Source organism: Chiloscyllium punctatum, chromosome 32 (assembly GCF_047496795.1).
Source record: "Chiloscyllium punctatum isolate Juve2018m chromosome 32, sChiPun1.3, whole genome shotgun sequence".
Classification (NCBI taxonomy): Eukaryota; Metazoa; Chordata; class Chondrichthyes; order Orectolobiformes; family Hemiscylliidae; genus Chiloscyllium; species Chiloscyllium punctatum.
The window spans coordinates 3824065-3844043 of record NC_092770.1 but is presented as its reverse complement, the minus strand read 5'-3'; the positions used below and the strand labels follow the sequence as shown (position 1 = coordinate 3844043).

The following is a 19979-nucleotide window of genomic DNA, read 5'->3' as shown; positions in this document are numbered from 1 at the left end:
CGTGTGTCTAGAAAAGTAATAATTTTCCCCAAGTCTATCTGACAGATTGATGCAATTAGTTACACTTATCTTCATTTTGGCAAAGATCAAACAAAAATATTTTAAAAGCTTGAAAAAATTGCAGTCAACTTTTTTTAGCCCCTATTTTCTGGTTCCCAGTGACAGGAAGGTACTTCGGATAAAGTGATAATTATTTTAATATTTCTCCTGTCTAGTTGGCAACCAACCAGCTTCTAAATCATAGGTCTCCGTGATTTCTGTGCTGTTCTTAAAAATGATAGCAGTTATACAGATCAGTTACACCTCACTGTGATATGGCTACAAAAGACACAACCAGAGGTCCTGATTTTCATCTGAAATCTGTGAGCGTTCATGGAGTAAAATTTTCGTGCCCGTGATGCTTTGTTTGTAGATTTCCTACATAAATCATACAATGTAAGGAGGAATGGGTCCATCTAAAAATTACGAGGCAAACATGAGACTTCTGCAGCTGGAGGTATTCAGACGAAAAATCATTAATGATTACAACAGTCTTCCTGACTGTTTTATACTGCACTGTCCTCAGCCAGAGAGCAGTTCCCCTGAATGTGACGTTTGGTTTCACCTCTCTCCAACAATAAGTTTCTGGCTTGGAGTTATCAAGTCTCTGTGTGGCTATTTCATTGTGAGGGGGATCAGTTTGATGTTCAGCTCAGAATCACTACGTTTGGTTCGTTGAATCTCTCAATTGGTTTGTACAGTCTCTCTCCAGGTTTGGTCTGTGCTGCTTCTCTCTTTTGATTTGGTTTGTGCAATGTCTCTTTCTCTCTCCAGGTTTGGTCTGTGCTGTTTCTCTCTATAGGTTTGATTTACGCAGTCTTTCTCTCTCTCTCTGTAGGTTTGGTGTCTATCGGGTGCTGTGAACAGGCTCGGGTTTTACTTTGCTGGTGGTCACTGCCCCCTGTCTGGTTGTTGGCGCTCTGTCTGTACTCTTTTCCCCCCTCCCCTGCTTAGACCCCACGTCCACCCCCCCCACCCCCTTCCCCTTCACACACGGCAAAATGGCGACTGAGAGCGAGTTGAGGCCGGACAGCGGCGGCCCCTCGTCCGAGGAACGAGCCCCCAGTGTTTGCCAGGTAAAGTCCAGAGTATAGCCCGCACCGCGGACTCAGCCTTGTCAACGGAGAGATGTATTAACCAAATGAAGAGAAGCCCGCTCCTTTGTGAGAGGTTCAGTGTCTGGAATGTATCCGCATAAACTCAGTGGATACAATGTATCCATTCCCTGTGTAAGTTGATGTTGGAAGCGGCCACACGCTAAGAGGGCTTCAGCCTGGAAAATGCAACTGTGCAACGCTTCTACCTTTTAATATATTCTATTGCCCTCGTTTTTCTTTTTCATTGTGTGTTTAAAAGCACGATTTGAATAAGGTTTTAGATTCGGTTTACGTTTGGCTTTGGCACACACCGTTGTCGAGATTCTCCTTTTCTCTCTCTCTCTCTTTATAGTGGAACGTACTACATTCCGAAATTAAAAATCGATTGAAGCCATTTTTTTACAAAATAACGCAAACCCACCCACACACCAAGGTTTCTGCTGGCCCGCAGCACTTTGCCCTGAACAAAACCCCAAGGATTGCTTTCCTGCAGCTGAAACCTGAGTCAATGTCTCTGACGTTTATCATATTTTGTTAAATAATGCAAAGCTCGATTGTTTTGAAGATATTATTTGTCCAAACACCATTTCCTTTTTTATCGTCTCCCAATTGCGGTTTAATTGTGATTGATGAGAACATGCGGCTGCCTTAAACCGTAGGAGCTGTAGGAAAATCGACTGGCCACCTTAAGGAATTGAGGGGTTTTTCATGTATCGTGTTTAGGCAGTATATACAACAATTTCACATTGTTTGCAGTCTTTTGACTTTTATTTCAGTTAAACATTGTCAGAGGCGTAAATTATGTTTATGTCGTCATTCAGATCAATGCTTATCAATTCATTTGTGTGAAACCTTTCCACTTAATTTGGGAGTAAATTTGTTGATGTTACAGAAGTCTGAATTTGACCTGGACAGTCTCAATAAAACCGAGCTGCTGACTTTCCTAAGTATCCTTGAAGGAGAATTGGAAGCCAGAGATCTGGTGATAGAAACGTTAAGGGTAAGTGATATACTTTATTAACTGTTATTTTTCCTCCATTTATAGAGCTTCGTGCAAATGTGTGCACGCATTTTGCAGAGGCTTTCATTTAAGAAAAAGGAACAGATGTTTTTAGCTATGAATATTTAACTTGGCAAACAATTATTTGATATTATCAGTTTCAAAGATCTCCTCTCTTACACTTATGTTGTAAATGAATGCTGTCGCCATTAGAGTTTGCAGCATTTCTGGTTACTTTACTGTACAGCTTGATATCAGACTTAAATACTTTCTGAACGATTTAACATTAAGCTGCCCTCCTACGAATCAGAACTGCCGCACTGATGTGAAAGAAGGAAAGCTCAAGGCTGTGGGTGGAAATGAATTATTTAAGTTATTAGAACCAATTGATAAAAGCTGTTAAAACTGATGGGATTCTTGATTTCATAAGTAGGGAAGTAGTGTAAAACTGGAGTGGTAATGATGAGCCATTGGTTGGATTGCAGTTAGGACATTATTTCTGATTTTGAGTACCTAAGTAAGGAAGACTGGAAGACTGTCAAAATTATGGAGTGAACAGACAGGGGCTTTCATAAAGTCATACTATTTTGTGGGAAACTTGTTACAAGAAGACAGACTGATTTTCTTTTCTAAATAGTACAGAAGTGAATGTTAAGAGGCAACTTGCTGGTGTTCCAAATTGGGTTTAGGTAATTTTGTCAAAAAAATCCAGATTGGTGACATATCTTTGGAACGTAACTTTTAGTACCAAAATGAAAATGGAGGTTAGGTGATTTTCTTTTGTTAGTGAAAGTACTCCAGTATGTTGTGCTTTCCAGTGGGATGCTTTGTATTAAAAAAAACTTGCATACTTTTGTAAGCCTGATAATTTTAGTTTATATTATACAAGGGAAGTACGGCTGTCTAAGAAGCCAACCTGACAGTATTAGTGACCCACATTAAGCTTCGACTCCAAATGTAGGACAAATATCATTGTCCTATTTTCTTTTTCCTCTCCCTCTGACTATATTTCCTTGCTATGCTTTCAAGTGCAACTTTTACATTAATCTTGTCTCTCTTTTAACATGTAAATATTAAACTGGTTATTTACCTAGGTTTTGTCTTTAATGTTAAAAAACCTCAATTTCTGCAGCTTGAAACAGTATCTACTCTTTCTTACTTCCCTGAAATAAATAATTTGTAAGCATCAGATTCCAAGTGCCTCCTTTACGTGAATTTTAAAAGAGACTGCCTTGTTTACCTTTAAACTTTCAGATGATCACATGGATGCAACTTGAACTGGTCTGTTAGCCACACCTACATGTTTAAAGGTCAATAGATAATCTTAAAAGGGGTTGTTGGTTTGTATTTCATTCTTTCTTTAGCTAGTTATTAAGTTAGAATTGAGGGAGGGATATAAAGGATGCTGAAGTTTTAATCACTTCATTTAAAGTTAAACTTCCAGTATAATTGTCCCAGTTCTGACAGCCAGCATGAAGGCCCAGTGGTTAGTACTGCTGCATCAAGGACCCTGGTTCAGTTCTGTCCTTGGGCAGCCTCGTTCCCCGTGAATTTCCTCAGGTTGCTCTGGTTTCCTTCCACAGTACAAAAATGTGCAGGTTGGGTGGATTGGGCATGCTAAATTGCCGATAGTGAACACAGATGTGTAGGTGGATTAACCATGGTAATTACAGGGATGGCGTAAATGGGGTGGATCTGCATACGATGCTCTTCAAAGGGTTGGTGTTACCCTGATGGGCCAAATGGCCTGCTTCCACTCTGTAGTGATTTTATGAATCATTGAATGCCACTTTTGCCATATTTTCATTGGGTCAGATTGCTGTTCTGCATAATTACAGCACACCATTGTGGTTAAAGAGACAATGTCGGAGCTATTGCAATTCATTTTCAAATTAAATATTTATGGTCAAAACTCTATGTACATACCTATCCAGTCCACCTTGCTGACAGACATTGGATCCCTGTTCTATAATACAAGAAGTTTAAAATAAAAATGAATTCTGGAAGCACTCAGCGGATCTGGTCACATCTGCAGAAAGATAAAAGTTAATGTGTCAGCTTGGATATCCTTTGTCAGCAAAGCTCTAGTTTTTGTGTTTCCTCCTGCCACTCTCTTCCTTCTTCTGATCTCCCCCATCCCATTTTCCCCCTTCCCTTCCTCCCCTGCTCCCTCTCCCTTGTCAGCCCCCCTTTTTTCTCTCTCTCTCTCTCTTTTTTCCCCACATTCCATCTCGCTGTTCCTCCATTTTGCCATCTTTACCCCCCAAAAGAAAAGCTGTTGCAGAGCCCTCATCCTGGAGATTTTGTCTCCAACTCCACTTCTTTGTATCTTTCAGGGGCATTCTTTTCAAACAAGCTTTTGATCTTCCTCACTCTTCTTCATTGCGTCATATCCCTTTTATTACATTTTTCTGTGAAATGCCCTGGAGCTCTATTTTTAAACCTGGTAGCTGCTGTACATTGATGTTGTAAGGAATTATGTACTCCAAAGAATGCCAAATGGTTATGCACCATTTGGGAATTATATAGTTAGTTATGGGCAAACAAATACATGTGGAAAGGAAACAAAGGAAGGTTGATTCACCTTGGTTGCTTATACTTCCAAGAAATACAACTTCAGACCAGGTGGCATTTTACTTTAGGATAGTGAATGTTGAATCTAACTTGGCTCAAATTTATTTTTGGTTGTTTGAAATCTGCAGTTGTTTAGAGGGCTAATTTGCTGCATTGCCTATTGTGAATACATCTGAAACTGAGTTATCTTGATCAAAGGCATAAATCCTTGCGAAGTTCCTAATTATAATTAACTTATTCACAAATACATTTATTTACAAGTTCAATTTAGAGTTAACTTTGTTCTTAAGTATATTTTATTTGTTCTGAACTCTGTTTCTTAACGTGTACAGTATCAGCTCATATTCTCAATAGGTTCTTGCTTGTCAGTAATTCTGAATCACATTTATTGTTTGTTGGATGATTGCTCACAGAACCATTTAAATTCAGAACATTATTAGGATCATATGGTTCCTCATATTGTTTCTATAGGGGCTCTTTTACAGTGCATGTCACATGTTACTCATGGATACAATTCAGAATTTAAATGAATTGAGAAAGAAAGCACTTTTTTTTTGCAACTAGTTCTTTAAGATACTGTTAATTAGATCTCTCAAAATTACCCAAGAATCCCTCAAAGTGTATTGAAGATTATCATCAATCTCTTCGGCAATTCCTGAAGGACTGAGGATGACTTTCTTCTACATTGGTGATGTGGATCCTGAGGTGACAAAATGGTCTGAAACTGGAGTTGCAAACCCTGGTTCAGGATGGTTTTTACTGAACTAGGTTGCAGTAGAGTGGGGGAATGCTCCGGACTTTACACACACTTATCCCACTGTTTATGCTTGACCTCCAAATGGGCCTATTAGAGATGGCTCCTTTACAGAGGCCTCTTTGTTTTGGGAGGACTTGGTTTAGAGATTTCTACCAGTCGGTGGTGATGGTGTGTTTTTATTCTGGGATCCATTGAGGGTGTCATTGAAGTCGTTTCTCTGCCCTCCTGGAAACTGCTTGCCATGGTCAATCTTGGAGTAGATGGGTTTGTTTTGAAAGTCACGTCAGGCATGATGTGGCCTGTCAACTGATTACACAGCTGATTAACTGGAACTAATGCCTTAATACTGGAGATGTTGGTGTAATAGAGGATACTGATGCTGAACTTAATAACTAAGTTAGAATTGAGGGAGAGGTATGAAAGGTGCTGAAATTTTAATCACTTCATTAAAGTTAAACTTCCATTATAATTGTCCCAGTGCTAAAGCACCTATCCTGGCTGTTAATTATACATTATACTGAAGTTACAAATATAATAGGGAGAGGCATGATTGTTGAGTGACACACCATGTTGTGATTGAACGGTAGATTCTTTTGTCATTAAATTTCAGGTAACTGATTTGGCGAAAACAGCTGGAGGAACAGTGGAGAAACTGAACTTTTACATGAACTAATGCTCTTTGAAATTTTGAATTTATTCCATTTGTACATGGACCCTTCATTGAAATCTAGCACTACATCTATAGAATGAGAGCATCTAATTTTACTGCACCTAGATAAAAGAAACATCTACAGATTATAAAAGCGCATTATTTAAATGGCCTATTAAATGTTCTAAATTTAGTGCTGAAACTGGGTCACTGCTCACTTATGATTTATAAGAATATGCAAATTTACTATGTTTTCAATTCAAATTTAAAAACTGAAGCAACACTTCATGACTTTTCTCTTTCAACATTTTTGGGACAATTTGAATTTTCTTTTATTGACTATTTTCTGCAAAATTTAAATGCATGCTTTCTTACATCAGATTATTTGTTATTGTTACCTTGCGTATCTACAAATAGAGTATAATGCAACTCCAATGCACAACAAAGTTATGTTTCCGATGCTTAGTTAACTGCTGGTAGATGTGCTGCTCATATAATTGAAGAAGTTGGTTGTCGAAGCGCACAGTTGGATTTGTTGCTGTATAGCATGGGTTTAGGATATCAATGTCCCATCATTCATTGATCATTCACCATAATGGAGTGAGTTGCAGAAGAAGAGAGACTTTCCCTAATCTTGGGGAAATTGGAGAAGTGTGTCTGTATGAATTGTGACAGTGGAGAACAGCAGAGATGAGGGAAGCTGAATGTTAAAAACTTTAAAGGAAATAATAGTTTGCTGAATATTGATAAACCCAAATATTGCATATCTTTTAGCGTCTCAAACACTACAGAAAAATATCAGAAAATAGACTTCATCCTTATGTCCTGGAGTTTAAGTTGGCAATGCAATGCTGAGAGCGGTGCTCTGTTAAAAGTTTTTTTAAAAATTTCCGTATCCATCTGTTCAGTGGCAGTTTGGGAAAAAAATAATGTTATTGAAGCACATAGAATTCTTAAGTGGCTTGACAGGGTAAATGCAAAGAGGATGTTTCCTCTTATGGGAAAGTCTAGAACTAAATGGCAGAATCATAGAATAATGGGGTGTCGATTGAAGACTGAGGTGGTGAGGCATTTCTTCTCCAAGAGGATTGAGAGTCTTTCGAACTCCTCACCACCAGAGCTTTGGGGGCAGAATCCTATGTATACTTAAGGCTGAGATTGATTCCCCCAATGATTAAGAATCTAAGGTTACAGGGAAAAGTCAGGAAAGTAGATATGAGAAATTTTGGACCAGCTATGATCTTCCTGAATGGTGGAGCAGTCAGAGGAGTCGAATGGCCTACTCCTATTCCTGTTCCTTATGGTTTTCTTGGCTTATTCAATATTGGCTCAATGAACTGACTGAAGTTCCACTCTCATCTAATGATACCAAACCAGATTAACTGGTGACTCATCTCATTTACTGTTTGATTAACCTTGAGCCCAAATCAGATTCTCTATTGAGCAATTACCCTATATTTCATAAACTGTTTATTTTCTGTAAGTTCTGGAAGTCCTAAGAAATTTCAAGGTAAATAAATATATATCGGTTTTCTTAAAATGTGTTCAAGACTAACTTAAAAGTGCCACATTTTCAGGGTGGTCTTCTCCTGTGTTTTGCTTAGCGATATAACTCTAATAGGTCTGGGTGAAAATGAGGGCAGCGTGCAATTCTGGTCTCCTTCCTTTCGCAAAGATGTTGTGAAACTTGAAAGGGTTCAGAAAAGATTTACAAGGATTTTGCCATGGTTGGAGGATTTGAGCTATAGGGAGAGGCTGAACAGGCTGGGGCTGTTTCCCCTGGAGCGTCGGAGGCTGAGGGGTGACCTTAGAGGTTTATAAAATTGAGGGGCATGGATAGGGTAAATAGGCAAAGTCTTTTCCCTGGGTCGGGGTGTCCAGAACTAGAGGGCATATGTTTAGGGTGAGTGGGGAAAGATATAAAAGAGACCTACGGGGCAACTTTTTCACATAGAGGGTGGTACGTGTATGGAATGAGCTGCCAGCGGAAGTGGTGGAGGCTGGTACAATTCTAACATTTAAAAGGCATTTGGATGGGTATATGAATAGGAAGGGTTGGGAGGGATATGGACCAAGTGCTGGCAGGTGGGACTAGGTTGTGTTGGGATATCTGGTTGGCATGAACAGGTTGGACTGAAGGGTCTGTTTCCATGCTGTACGTGTCTATGACTCTATAATCTTGTACAAGTAAGGAATGCCTTTGGTTTGTTTGCTTGTTGTCAGTTTGGTTCTTAGTCTAATGAACAGAACCAAACTGCTTTGGTGACTACATATGTATATAAAGATATTTTGTGAATAAATTATATTTCTGAAATTAATAAAAAAAAAAGTGAGGAGCATTTGCAAGTTCATACAGTTTAAAATTTGCTTGTAATCTGCTGCTGGGATTTGGATTCAACCTATACAAACATATCTGATTGATTAGTTCGGGGAAAGAGTCTATTTCCCAGCAATGAAACGCCATGCGATAAGTTCATCACCCGGATTATATTGTACTTCATTACAAAAAATGTTAAAGTCTCAACATCACTTCTTGTCTGTCATGTTTCGTCTGGAATCCCCGTCAGAGGATTTTTCTCTTAATTTCTATCCACTTTACTGAATCCTTTTCATTTTAGAAGTTCAATTAGATCACCCTTTGTCCTCATAAAGTCAAAAGAGTACAAACCAAATATATAAAAACTGTAGTCTAAGCCGCATACATTACTGATGAATCAGTACTGTGCACACTTCCAAGTCCGTTATATCTTTCTGAAGATGTAGTGCTAAAAACCAAATACAGGACTTCAGATGGTGTTTGACTGAAGCATAAATCCCCTTTTAGAGAAATGCATTAACATTTGCTGTTTTTTTTTAATTGTACTTACCAATTAACTTTTAGTTATTTTTGCTTATGTGCATCCGTATCTGCCCACATCACCTCATTTCACAAGGAGACACTATAAATTATGCATTATTGTTTTGCTTCTTTGAATCGTTAGATGATGTTTTCACACTTGTCCACTTTGAAATACATTTCTTGATTTTGGCAGCTCATTTTGTCTGCCTTTCTTTGTGCAGATGGATGCAGGAAGCTACAATGCACTCTAATTTACTGCCATCTGTAAACTTGGATATGCAGCACTCTCTCCCGCTTCATCCAAGTCATGGATTCTGTATATAATGGAAAACTGAGATGCCTGAGGAGTATCCTCTGTCAGATCCTACCAATCACAATACAGTTCCATTTTCCCCAACCTCTGTCCCTCTCAATACAAAGCCCATACTGCAAGATTATTTCTAGTTTGGTGTGTTTTCATTTTTGCGAAACTCCAGCCTGATGGAGCCACCTTCAATAAAATCTAAGATTTCAATGAGAATTTAATTTTTACTACAAAGGTTTAGCTGGGTGTCACCTCAAATTCTACTTACTGTAAATAGTCACACCCTTGGGTTATTTAGAAGGGAAGTTGCTCTGTAGACTGGCAGCTATTTGTAACTTTGAGATCTTCCCAGGGCCAGAAAATCAAGTAGGGAATGACTGGCTTTCTTGTTGATTTTATTTAAATGCACGACACAGGAATTTTTATTGCTTCGGATAAAGTGTAGTAGACTTATTTCAAAACTACTTTTATGCAGTGTTAAGACTTGAATTTTGAGTTAAACTGTCCAGAATGCTTGTCGTCTCAATGGTGATACTGTTGGCAGATACTAAATTAATGCAGCAAAGCATTAATTTGGACAGAACTAATAGCTACTCATCTCTGAATGTATAGCTATTGCAGCTAATCAGACTTTAAAAATTGACATCGGTCACACCTACTGTTAATATATACTCATCCAAGCTTTTTATTATGGTCTAGTATTGCTTGGTACAGTGCATCCATACTTCAAGCTGAAACCCTCACGCATAGTCAGAACACAGTTCAATTTATAACCTCCTTTAATATATGCAAGAGTTTTTTAACCAGTATTTTGTTTACTTCATGTTTGCAGATATTAGGCATGTTCTGTGTTGACCTCTTAGTTATCAGAAGTTCATTGTCATCTAGTCACATGTGATGTTTCAGATTATATATAGAAATTGAGTTTAGCATTGCTCCTGTTCAACTTGAATGGGTTTTCCAGGGAAGTGGTTTGGTGCAATGCTCATGTACTTTTTGTAACCAGGTGACATGGAGTATTTTGTTATGAAGAACTAGAATCCTTATCCTTATTCCTGATGAAGGGCTTTTGCCCGAAACGTCGATTTTACTGCTCCTCGGATGCTGCCTGAACTGCTCTGCTTTTCCAGCACCACTCTAATCTGAACTCTTGTTTCCAGCATCTGCAGTCATTGTTTTTACCTATCATCTTGTAAGTTTTGTAACATTATAGCTCCCTGAGATCTTGTGATTAGGATCTTATTTGGTTCTGAAAATTGTAAAATGAAAATCCCATGCCCATTAACAAGTAGTTGGTATTATAGCTGTTCTTTGTTGGAGCCACTGATTTTACCGTCTCATTGATTATGTGCAGATGATATGTACTGTCCAAAAATAGTGAGCAAAATGTGCATTACAGCATTGTAAAATGAAACTACACATGTAAATTGATAAGTGGCCAAGAGGATATATTAGAGAGAAGAAAAAAAATGCAGTTTCTCAGTCGTTATTAACGTGGGTGCAGTGAGGTCTGCAAGATTTTATTGTAAAGAGAATACCAGGTTTTTCTTGAAATTTCAGGAGTTTCACAGATTTGTAAGAGAATTCATTTTTAACTCTCAGATGAAAGGAGATTATTTCTAATATGTAAACTGTTTTTGCTACAATCTTGTTTTATCCTTCATGTAGGAATACTGGTTAGTTTAACCACATCAGGAATTGATTACGGAAATATTCTCAGTGAGGTCTGTAGGTGGGATAATTTAAATCAGAAGAATGACCTATTTAAATATTTAATATGCTGGTGCAGAGGTGTTCTGAATTTCTGACAGCGGAGATTTTCTCTGTTTGAGGAAGGAGGGAGAAAGGGAAATTTAATTTTATTCCTATTCAAGTTTGAGTTACAGTAGAATATTTTTCCTGAAAACTGAGTCGTATGTTCCTTAAGCATTAAATGTATGAAGCAAATACCAAGTGAACTGCACATTGTGGCAGCTTTACATTTGTAGGATAATGGTTTGTACTGTAGTGGTCAGTTCTGTGTTAGGCAGTGCTTGGTGTGCATCAGGAGCTCCGAGCTGACATGGCAGCCTCTGCTACCTTTTTCTAAAAAGCAAGAGTGGTTTGAGAAGGTGCAAAGTTTACTGGCTTCTGCTTTCTCTGGATTGTCGTCTTGTTTCTGTTCACTTTTTCCAATGCCCTTTCAAACGGCTAGCCTCCAAAGGTCACAGTTATCAGCAACTCTCTCCCAGTTGTTACTGTCAATGTCTGCGATCTTCAGATCTCACTTACAGGTATTCTTGTAGCAGAGGTATGGATGCTAAGTGGTTGTGGCTCAGTGGCCAAATCACAGTGCAGGAAGTTTTTGGTTATAAAATGTCATCCATCCAATGAGTATGGCTGAGCTAGCATAGACACCACATCTTAGCAATGAGAGCATGCTGATGGATTTAGCATTCCCCAGGACTGCTGAGTTGGTGATCTTGTCTTTAACAAGCATATTTCTGATGCACAAAGATGGAAATTCTTCGGCCCTTTCTTCTGCCTAGTATTGTCCAGGTGGTAGCACTGTAGTTGCAGGCTTGATAGACTCTAGTTTTTCCAGTCTAGTGGCTGTTCCCCATGCACTTTCTCAGTTTGGGCATAACTGCAGCTTTTGCAACTGTATTGATTTCAGCATCAAGTGATAGATTGCTTGTTAGTGTAGAGCCTAGATATTTCAACAACATCCAGGACTGCATTGTCATTGCTGATAGATGGCAATTTGGCAACATCTGGACAATGTCATTTGTCTTCCTGATACTGGTGGCCAAATTAAACTCTACAGGCATGTGGGAGTCTCTCCATTGCTGCCAAAGGTGGCAGTCTGTGTGGAATCCATGGTGCAGCTTGTTAATATGGCACAGCTCTGAGAATTTGTGACGATCTTGTTCTGGATCTTAAGTGAGCAACGCTGAGCAACTTGCTGTCAGTTTTGGTTTTTAAGGATATGTCTGGAGATGATCTGAAGGTATATGTCAGCAGCATAAAGTGATTGAATGTACAGCATGGAAACAGACCCTTTGGTCCAACTCGTCCATGCCAAACTGATACCCTAAACTAATCTAGTCCCATTTGCCAGCACTTGGCCCATATTCCTGTCAACCCTTAGTATTCCCATACCCATCCAGCCTATACCACTTCCTCTGGCAGCTCATTCATACATGTGCTATCCTTTGCATGAATAAGTTGCCCCTTGGGTCCCTTTTAATTTTTTCCCCTCTCACCCTGAACCTATGCCCTCTAGTTCTAGGCTCCCCCACACCATGACCTATGCATGCCCCTCCATGATTTTATAAACTTCTATAAGGTCATCCCTTAGCTGCCCACACACCAGGGAAAGCAGCCCCAGCCTATTCAGCCTCTCCTTATAGCTGTCACCCTCCAACACTGACAGCATCCTTGTACATCTCTTCTGAACCCTTTCAAGTTTTACAGCGTCATGTCAAAGAGAGTCTGAAACACACCTGTTTCACTCCACTATCAATCTCAAAGGATTCCAACGTTGGCCTGTCATAGTTTACCATACCCATCATGATGTCATGAAAAGAGCAGATCTCAGCTTCAGAAGATTTATTCATCATCAGTTAACCCCATGAGAACCTGTCCTCCATTCTACAATGAGCTTGGCACTGCTATCAGTGGAATCTTTCAGTCAGAGGGATTTCTTCAGTGGAATGAATGCAGAAATGAGGCCTGACCCTCCGGCTCCCAATATCATGGCTTGCAATAAGTAAACTAGAATGGGTAGAGACTGCTTGAGCTTTGATGCTCTGAGCTTTGTGTATCTACTTTTTTTCAGAACAAACTGTTCCATGACATGTCCTGGAGATATTCAAGGTCAGGGCACTGGTACCAGTTGGATCTGATCACCACCAAACAGAACTCTCTCTATATAGCATCCTTAACAGACTGACAGTAGCGACTGTAACATTGATTATTTCCTGAGTTCAAATAAATCCATTAGGTTAGTCTAGTAGATACAGTTACAATAAATCCAATAATGTCAGTATTAGTATTTCCATTTTATATGATAAGCAAATGTATGTTCCCACCATTATTTAAAACTTGCACCTCCATTCTGACCAATTAAAGACTTAATAGCCATTTAGGTTTGTTCAATACATTAGCATATGTTGTATGAACCTTTGATCTTTTACTATAAATTGTGTCCGATGTATGCTCTCTCACTAGCTGCCTGAGGAAGGAGTGGGGGCTCCAAAAGCTTGGAGTTTCAAATAAACCTATTGGACTATAACCCGGTATCCTGTGATTTTTGACTTACTCTTTCCAAAAGAAGAGTTAGAAAATATTGTGCATTATGGTATTTTAGGCTGGCTAGAAGTACCTTTGGGCCTAAGTAGAGAGAAGATTTGCATCTGGTAAAGGTTAGCTTGAAGCAAATAAATTCAATATTGAAAGGATTGGCAGAAAATAACTAAGACAGTGGGAATGGGCCAGCAGATATGGGTAATGGAGCAGGAATGGGTCAGCTGCAAATGAATGGGATAAAAATTTCTAGCTAGGAGGAAGAAGAACGAAACGAAGACATAAAAGGAAGTAATGCTGTGGAATTGGTTGATCTGGAAGTGAATGATGCTCTCACATCCAGAAAAGCATTTCGCAGAGGTTATATATTGAGATATTTAAATTTGTGGAGGAGGAGTGGTGTTATCTAAAGAACAGAACATCATGTTGGCAGCAAAAGTATTTGTGGGGAGTGTTTTTTTTCAGTGAGATGTTCTGCAGGTGTTGGCTGAGAAACTGAATCATAAAACTTGGCATCTTCTAGCTATGCTGATGCATCACTTCCAAAAGTAACGCTTACTACATGTATATCAGATTCTGGTGTCATCAAGTACAACAACAACTTGTATTTGTACAGTGCATTTAACATAAATATACTCTCCTCGTGGCTCGTGTCATATTACAACGCCTTGATTATTATAAGAAAGTATCACGCACATATCATTGAAACCTCAGGATGTAACAGATAAAATTTAGATGTAGGCTTATGTTAATTCGCATAATTTCAAATCTGAAAAGGGATTGCTTTACTGTAATCTGGGTAAATGTTTTTGCCACAAAATGCATATATTCTTAAATGTATAAAAATAATATTTTTAGAGAAGTTTGTATGTAATCAATAGAGAAGATCTTTCAAGAAGTGTCCGAATGGTAGCTGAAAAGCCTATAAGAAGGCCAAGTACTTTTCATCATGGACTGCAGCTGTGTACCACAGAATCTGGTGATCTGTGTAACATTTAAATCCAAGTTTCATTAATGTTCATATCATTCAAATTGTTGCTAGTAAGAGATTTAATGAAGCACTCCCACTAAAACCAACTTCTTTGGATCCCCTAGACCTACACTGTTTGAAATGAGGGAACCCCACAATTAACAAATTTAAATGGGGAAGAAAAAGTGCTGTTTTGTCTGTGCTTCCATGTTCACTCTGTCAGGGTATGCAGGTTGCATATTTGACTCTTCAGCTTATGTCACTTTCAGTCCCCTTACTGTACACTGTGGGGCCAAATTTCCTATGAATCCCATCCATACATTCACTGATGATACCACCGTTGTAGGCTGGAGGAAGGAGATAGAATGCTTGGTGGCATGGTGCTAAGATAATCTCTCCCTCAATGTCAGCAAAACTAAAGAGCTGATTATTGACTTCAGGAAACAAGGAGGACGTGCCCCTATCTACATCAATGGAGCTGAGGTAGACATTGGTCGACAGTGTCAGGTTTGTAGGAGTGACAATAACCAGCAATCTGTCCTGGACCAACTACGTAGATGCAATGGTTAAGAAGGCACAACAATGCCTCCTCTTACCAAGGGGCTAAAGAAATTTGGCATGTCCGTAAGGGTTCTTGCCAACTTTCACAGATGCACCATAGAAAGCATTCTATCTGGATGCATCATGGCTTGGTGCAGCAACTACTCTGTCCAGGACCATAAGAAACTACAGAAGGTTGTGAACACAGCTCAGGCTATTACACAAGCCAACCTCTTATCCACTGGCACCATTTATGCGTCTCGTTACTGCAGAAAGGCAGCCAATGTTATCAAAGGTTCCTTCCATCCTGGTTATAATCTCCCAACTTCTGTCAGGCAGTAGATATAAAAGCTTAAACACATGTACCAACAGGTTCAAGAACAGCTTCTTCCCTGCTGTTATACTGCTGAATGGACTGCTCAACTTTCAAATCTAATGTTGATCTTGCTTTTGTATACCTACTGTGAAGTTATAACTTTGTATGTCTTGCTCTGTTCAATCACCTTATGATCTGAATGTCTTTGATCTGCCTTTACTATCTGTAAAACAAAACTGTTCAGCGTACTTGGGTACATGTGACAATAATAAATCAAATTAAACTTTCTACCTGATCCTGTTTTTATTGTTATTTGTTACTGCGATGTTGCTGTCAGAGGTGGCATTTACTGTCCATCATTAGTTGCGTTTGAGAACATGTTGATGAGTCAACTTCTTGAATCAATGAAGTTGGCTTAGGGTCAGTCCATTAAAGGCAATTTAGAAATGGAGTTCCAGGATTTGAGCAGTGATGATGGAAAGGTTATAATTTTCCAAATTACTGACCGGTGAGTAAACCTTATTTCATTGGTTGAACCTGGCATTTGTGATGCCAGGAATTTTGGGAAGAGGCTAATGGGCAAATAGAGCCCTTGGAACTTCTGTTCGAAGGCAGCTGCAAATGAATGCACTTTGATTTTTGCACTTCGAGATGCTGGGGTCTGCCGTCATTAAAGTTGAGGCTATTACTGGAATGGTCTTCTCCTGTTTAATTGTCAGCATAACTATGTGACTGAATGTAGCAGTACTGCGAAAAGTTTGTTTTGATATATTGGTTGTGGAATCACATGGGTCTGTCTGTTTCTGTTAGCATGCATTCAGAAACATGTTCTGCACCTTTTTTCACATTTAATCTCTTCGGTTACACTTGCTACTAGTATGGTCTCCTATACTCCATATTGAACTGGAGTCAGTCCTCTGGATTACTGGTCATTGTGGAGGAAGAAGAAGTGTAATTACAGATTATAATGGTATGTCAACCTGATGCTGACAGCTCACAGAGCACCCATTTTTAAGTTGCTCTCTTTTGAATTTATCTCATTCAGCATCGCAGTAATGCCACTCAACATGATGGATGTGTTCAGTGTGAAGATGGGAATTTTGTCTCCACTAGAGTTATGTGGCAATCATACTAATATTGTCGAGAGCAGATGTACCTTGGCTATTTAATGCATCCGTGCCACTCGTGATTTTATAAATCTGTATCTTTTTTCTCCTGAAGATCTCTGATCCTCCAGGGGAGAAAAGTTCCAACCTATTCACCCTCTCCCTATAACTCAAACCCACCAGTCCCAAAAATATCCATGTAAATCTTTTCTGCACTGACTCAAGTTTAACCACATTCTTCTAATAGTAGGGTGACTAAAATTGTGTGCAGCATTGTAACTGTTGCCTCTCCAATATCCTGTACAGCAGCAACATGATGTCCCAACTCCTGTGGTCAATATTCTGACCAATGAAGGCAAGAATGCCGAACACCACTTCACCATCCTGTCTACTCGCTCCTCTACTTTCAAGGAACTATGCATCTGTACCCATAGGTCACTTTGTTCGGTAACCTTCCCCAAGGCCATACCATTAATTATATAAGCCCTGCATTATCAAAATGCAACATCTCACATTTATCTAAATTAAACTTCATCTGCCACCCTTTGGTTCACTGCCCATGTGATCAACATCAAGTTGTACTCTGAAATAATCATCTTCATTCTCCAAAAAGCACCTATTTTGGTGTCATCTGCAGACTTGGCAAGCATACCTCTTGTTTCATATCCAAATCACATCTACAAATGGTGAAAAGCACTGGACCTAGCACCTATAGGACTCTCCCAGCTTGGTCAGTAGTGATGTTAGTAATTACTCTTCCTGATGGATCTTGAGACCAGAGTACCCTCAGTTCTCCTTCCGAGTGGTTTTTGAAATGGAAGAGCACTGAGCCATTAACTAAGGGAGGTAGGTGGTAGTCAGCCATGTTTGATCTGATGGGCTCCTGATTTGTCTTCCACTCTTCTGCCAATTCTGGTAACATGTCTTGTTGGTGAGCTAAGAATGTTGATTATGGGATGTTTGCCATAGGATATGTGTGGGACCAAGACTGGTTTTGCTTGATTAGTCTGTGGGACATCTCTCTTAATTTGGGGCCTAGTCCCAAGATGTTACTTATGAGAACTGAGCTGGGAGCCCCTTTATTGCATCTCGTCCAGTAGTTTCACAGTTACTTAGTAAAAATGGCTTCTTAACTCCTGACTTATTCAGTTGATTGAATTTAAATTTCCTTTGTCGAGTGTACATCTCTCTTTCCCCCTATCCAATTTGTCCTGAAAGCACTGAGATAAGTAAGTGGGCAGCTTATTGCCTGATCTTGTTCAGAAATAGAGACTCTGTGCAGATTAGACAATTCAAGCCATTATATTGCAGTACAATATTAATTAGTGTTCTCCTTGTCCTGTGCTAAATTAATGGTAATGTAAGGTATTGTTGATTATGAACAAATAATAACGAATTGTATTGTTGTGTAATCTATAAATTACTTTATAAATCTTGCTGATAATCATGTCTGAACATTACATTGGGACAGATGATTGGTATACTAGCCTATTGAAACAAAATTGGTTGTAATCAAGGGAAGATAGAAGGACAGATAGCTCACACCATCTGGTGTGCTAGTAGATAGACCAGTTTTCACATTTGCCTGACTCTATATATGGCCATTTTCAAAATATATGCCACTTAGAATTACTTGGACATGGCAGTCAGTGAATGAAAGCTGTGAGATCTCCAATTGTATTGTAATATACAATACCATCTCATTAATCACATCAGCTTGTCTGCAACAACAGATTGAGCAACAAAAGACTGGGTGTTTATTGACTGCCTCTTGTACATACTGACGCCAGACAGAAGTCCAATAATTATGGTACTGTGATTTGCAGTTAAGTATCGCTGCTCATTTTTTTTAACATTCAAGTGAGACCTTTCAATGAAAATTACCTCAACATGGAAGTTTTTCTTAATTGTATAACTGTTTCAGATCCTTAAGTGCAATATATAATGCATGAAGATTCTTGCATTTTGTTTTGAAGGCATTTAATTAATTTTGATTAAAAGATGCATGCAAGTGTCTTTAATCAAAACTACGCAGTGGTAAGATTTCTTCCTCGGAGAATGATGCAGGTAAGGCAGTCCAGAGGACTCTTATTGCAAGTTCAAAATCTTAATTTACTTTTGATTTTGAAATTGAGATAAAAGGTCAGTATCACCATGTAAAACCCTCTAACTTGAGCACCTGAAGATGCTCATGGATGCCCCATAAGAACAGGGTACAATGCTCAACTCGTCAATTGCCAGTTCTGACATGCCACGGCGAGAAACTGTAATGAACTCCTCAGGAGACAGAGTTTGCAACTGTTGGGTACCCTTCGTTGTCCAGTACTTCCCAGGAGCGGAGAAACTAAGCCATGTTCTTCAGTGTGCAATACAATATCAATGAGGATGAGTACCTCACTGAGACCTTCCTTACACCTCCACTTCTCACCTTTTGAACAACTGCCAAACCTTAAACAGACCATTATTCACAGCAAACTGCCCAGCCTTCAGGACAGCATGGACCACAACACTGTACAATCCTGTCATGTCAACCACTGCAAGACATGGCAGAATGTCAACATGGGGATACCACCCACCATATACGTGGCAGGTATTCATGTGACTTTGTCAACGTTGTCTATCTCATACGCTGCAGGCAAGGGTGCCCCGAGGCATGCTACATTGGTGAGACCAAGCAGATGAATGACAGTGGATGAATGGACACCACACAACAGTTGCCAGACAGGGATGATGCCTCCCAGTCAGGGAACACTTCAGTGGTCAGGGACATTTGGTCTCGAATCTTTGGGTGACCATCCTCCAAGGTGAATTTTGAGATACGCAACAATGCAGAGTAGCTGCGCAGAGGCTGATAGCCAAGTTCGCTACCCATGAGAATGGCCTCTGTTTGGGACCTTGGGTTCATGTCACACTACAGGTGACCTACTATACTATACACTCTCCTATACACACGCACACTTTTTCATACTCCTCACACTCATGCAGACCCTCTCTCATACACATGCACATATAACACCCTACAGTCTCTCCCACGTGCACACCCTCTCACAAGATTATACTCATCACACTCTCACGCTCACTTTACCAAGCACATGCAAATGCACACTTGCTCACATACGCACTTTTAATTCCCCCCCCCCCCCCCCCCCCCCCCCCCGTCCCCCTGTCCTCCCACTACCACCACACCCATACATAAGTCTTTGCCTTTGCAGATGCATTCTATCTTGCTCAAAGGGCACACAACCTGCGGGCAGTCAGTCCATGTCATATTTGATAAATTCCTACTTTGGAAATAGAGCCAGTCTGATTCAAGGTTGGGATGCAGACAGACTCTAACCTTGCACCTTTAACGCATTGTCTGAGCTGAGGTGTCACCTGTTGATTTTATAAAACCTTAAGTTTTCTCAAGAGTATGACTAAAAAGAAGTTTTGGAATTTACATATTAATGAACTGAAACCTGCAGCCCATTTTAACAGATGAAAGACTTAACAGCAAACTAG

At 39.6% G+C, this 19979-nt stretch overlaps 1 protein-coding gene across 3 annotated transcripts in view; it reads left to right on the top strand.

Annotated features, from left to right (window-relative positions):
- The first annotated feature begins 637 nt into the window (after positions 1 to 637).
- cttnbp2 (cortactin binding protein 2) overlaps positions 638 to 19979 on the top strand; it is a 156944-nt gene continuing 137602 nt past the window's right edge. For 2 of the 3 annotated variants that reach the window (XM_072551512.1, XM_072551513.1), the window contains exons 1-3: positions 638 to 730; positions 878 to 1115; positions 2029 to 2136. In XM_072551512.1, coding sequence (XP_072407613.1) covers positions 1041 to 1115; positions 2029 to 2136 — 183 coding nt within the window. In that variant the 5' untranslated portion in view covers positions 638 to 730; positions 878 to 1040. The remainder of the gene's footprint in view (positions 731 to 877; positions 1116 to 2028; positions 2137 to 19979) is intronic. The other variant, XM_072551514.1, reaches the window with a different exon arrangement.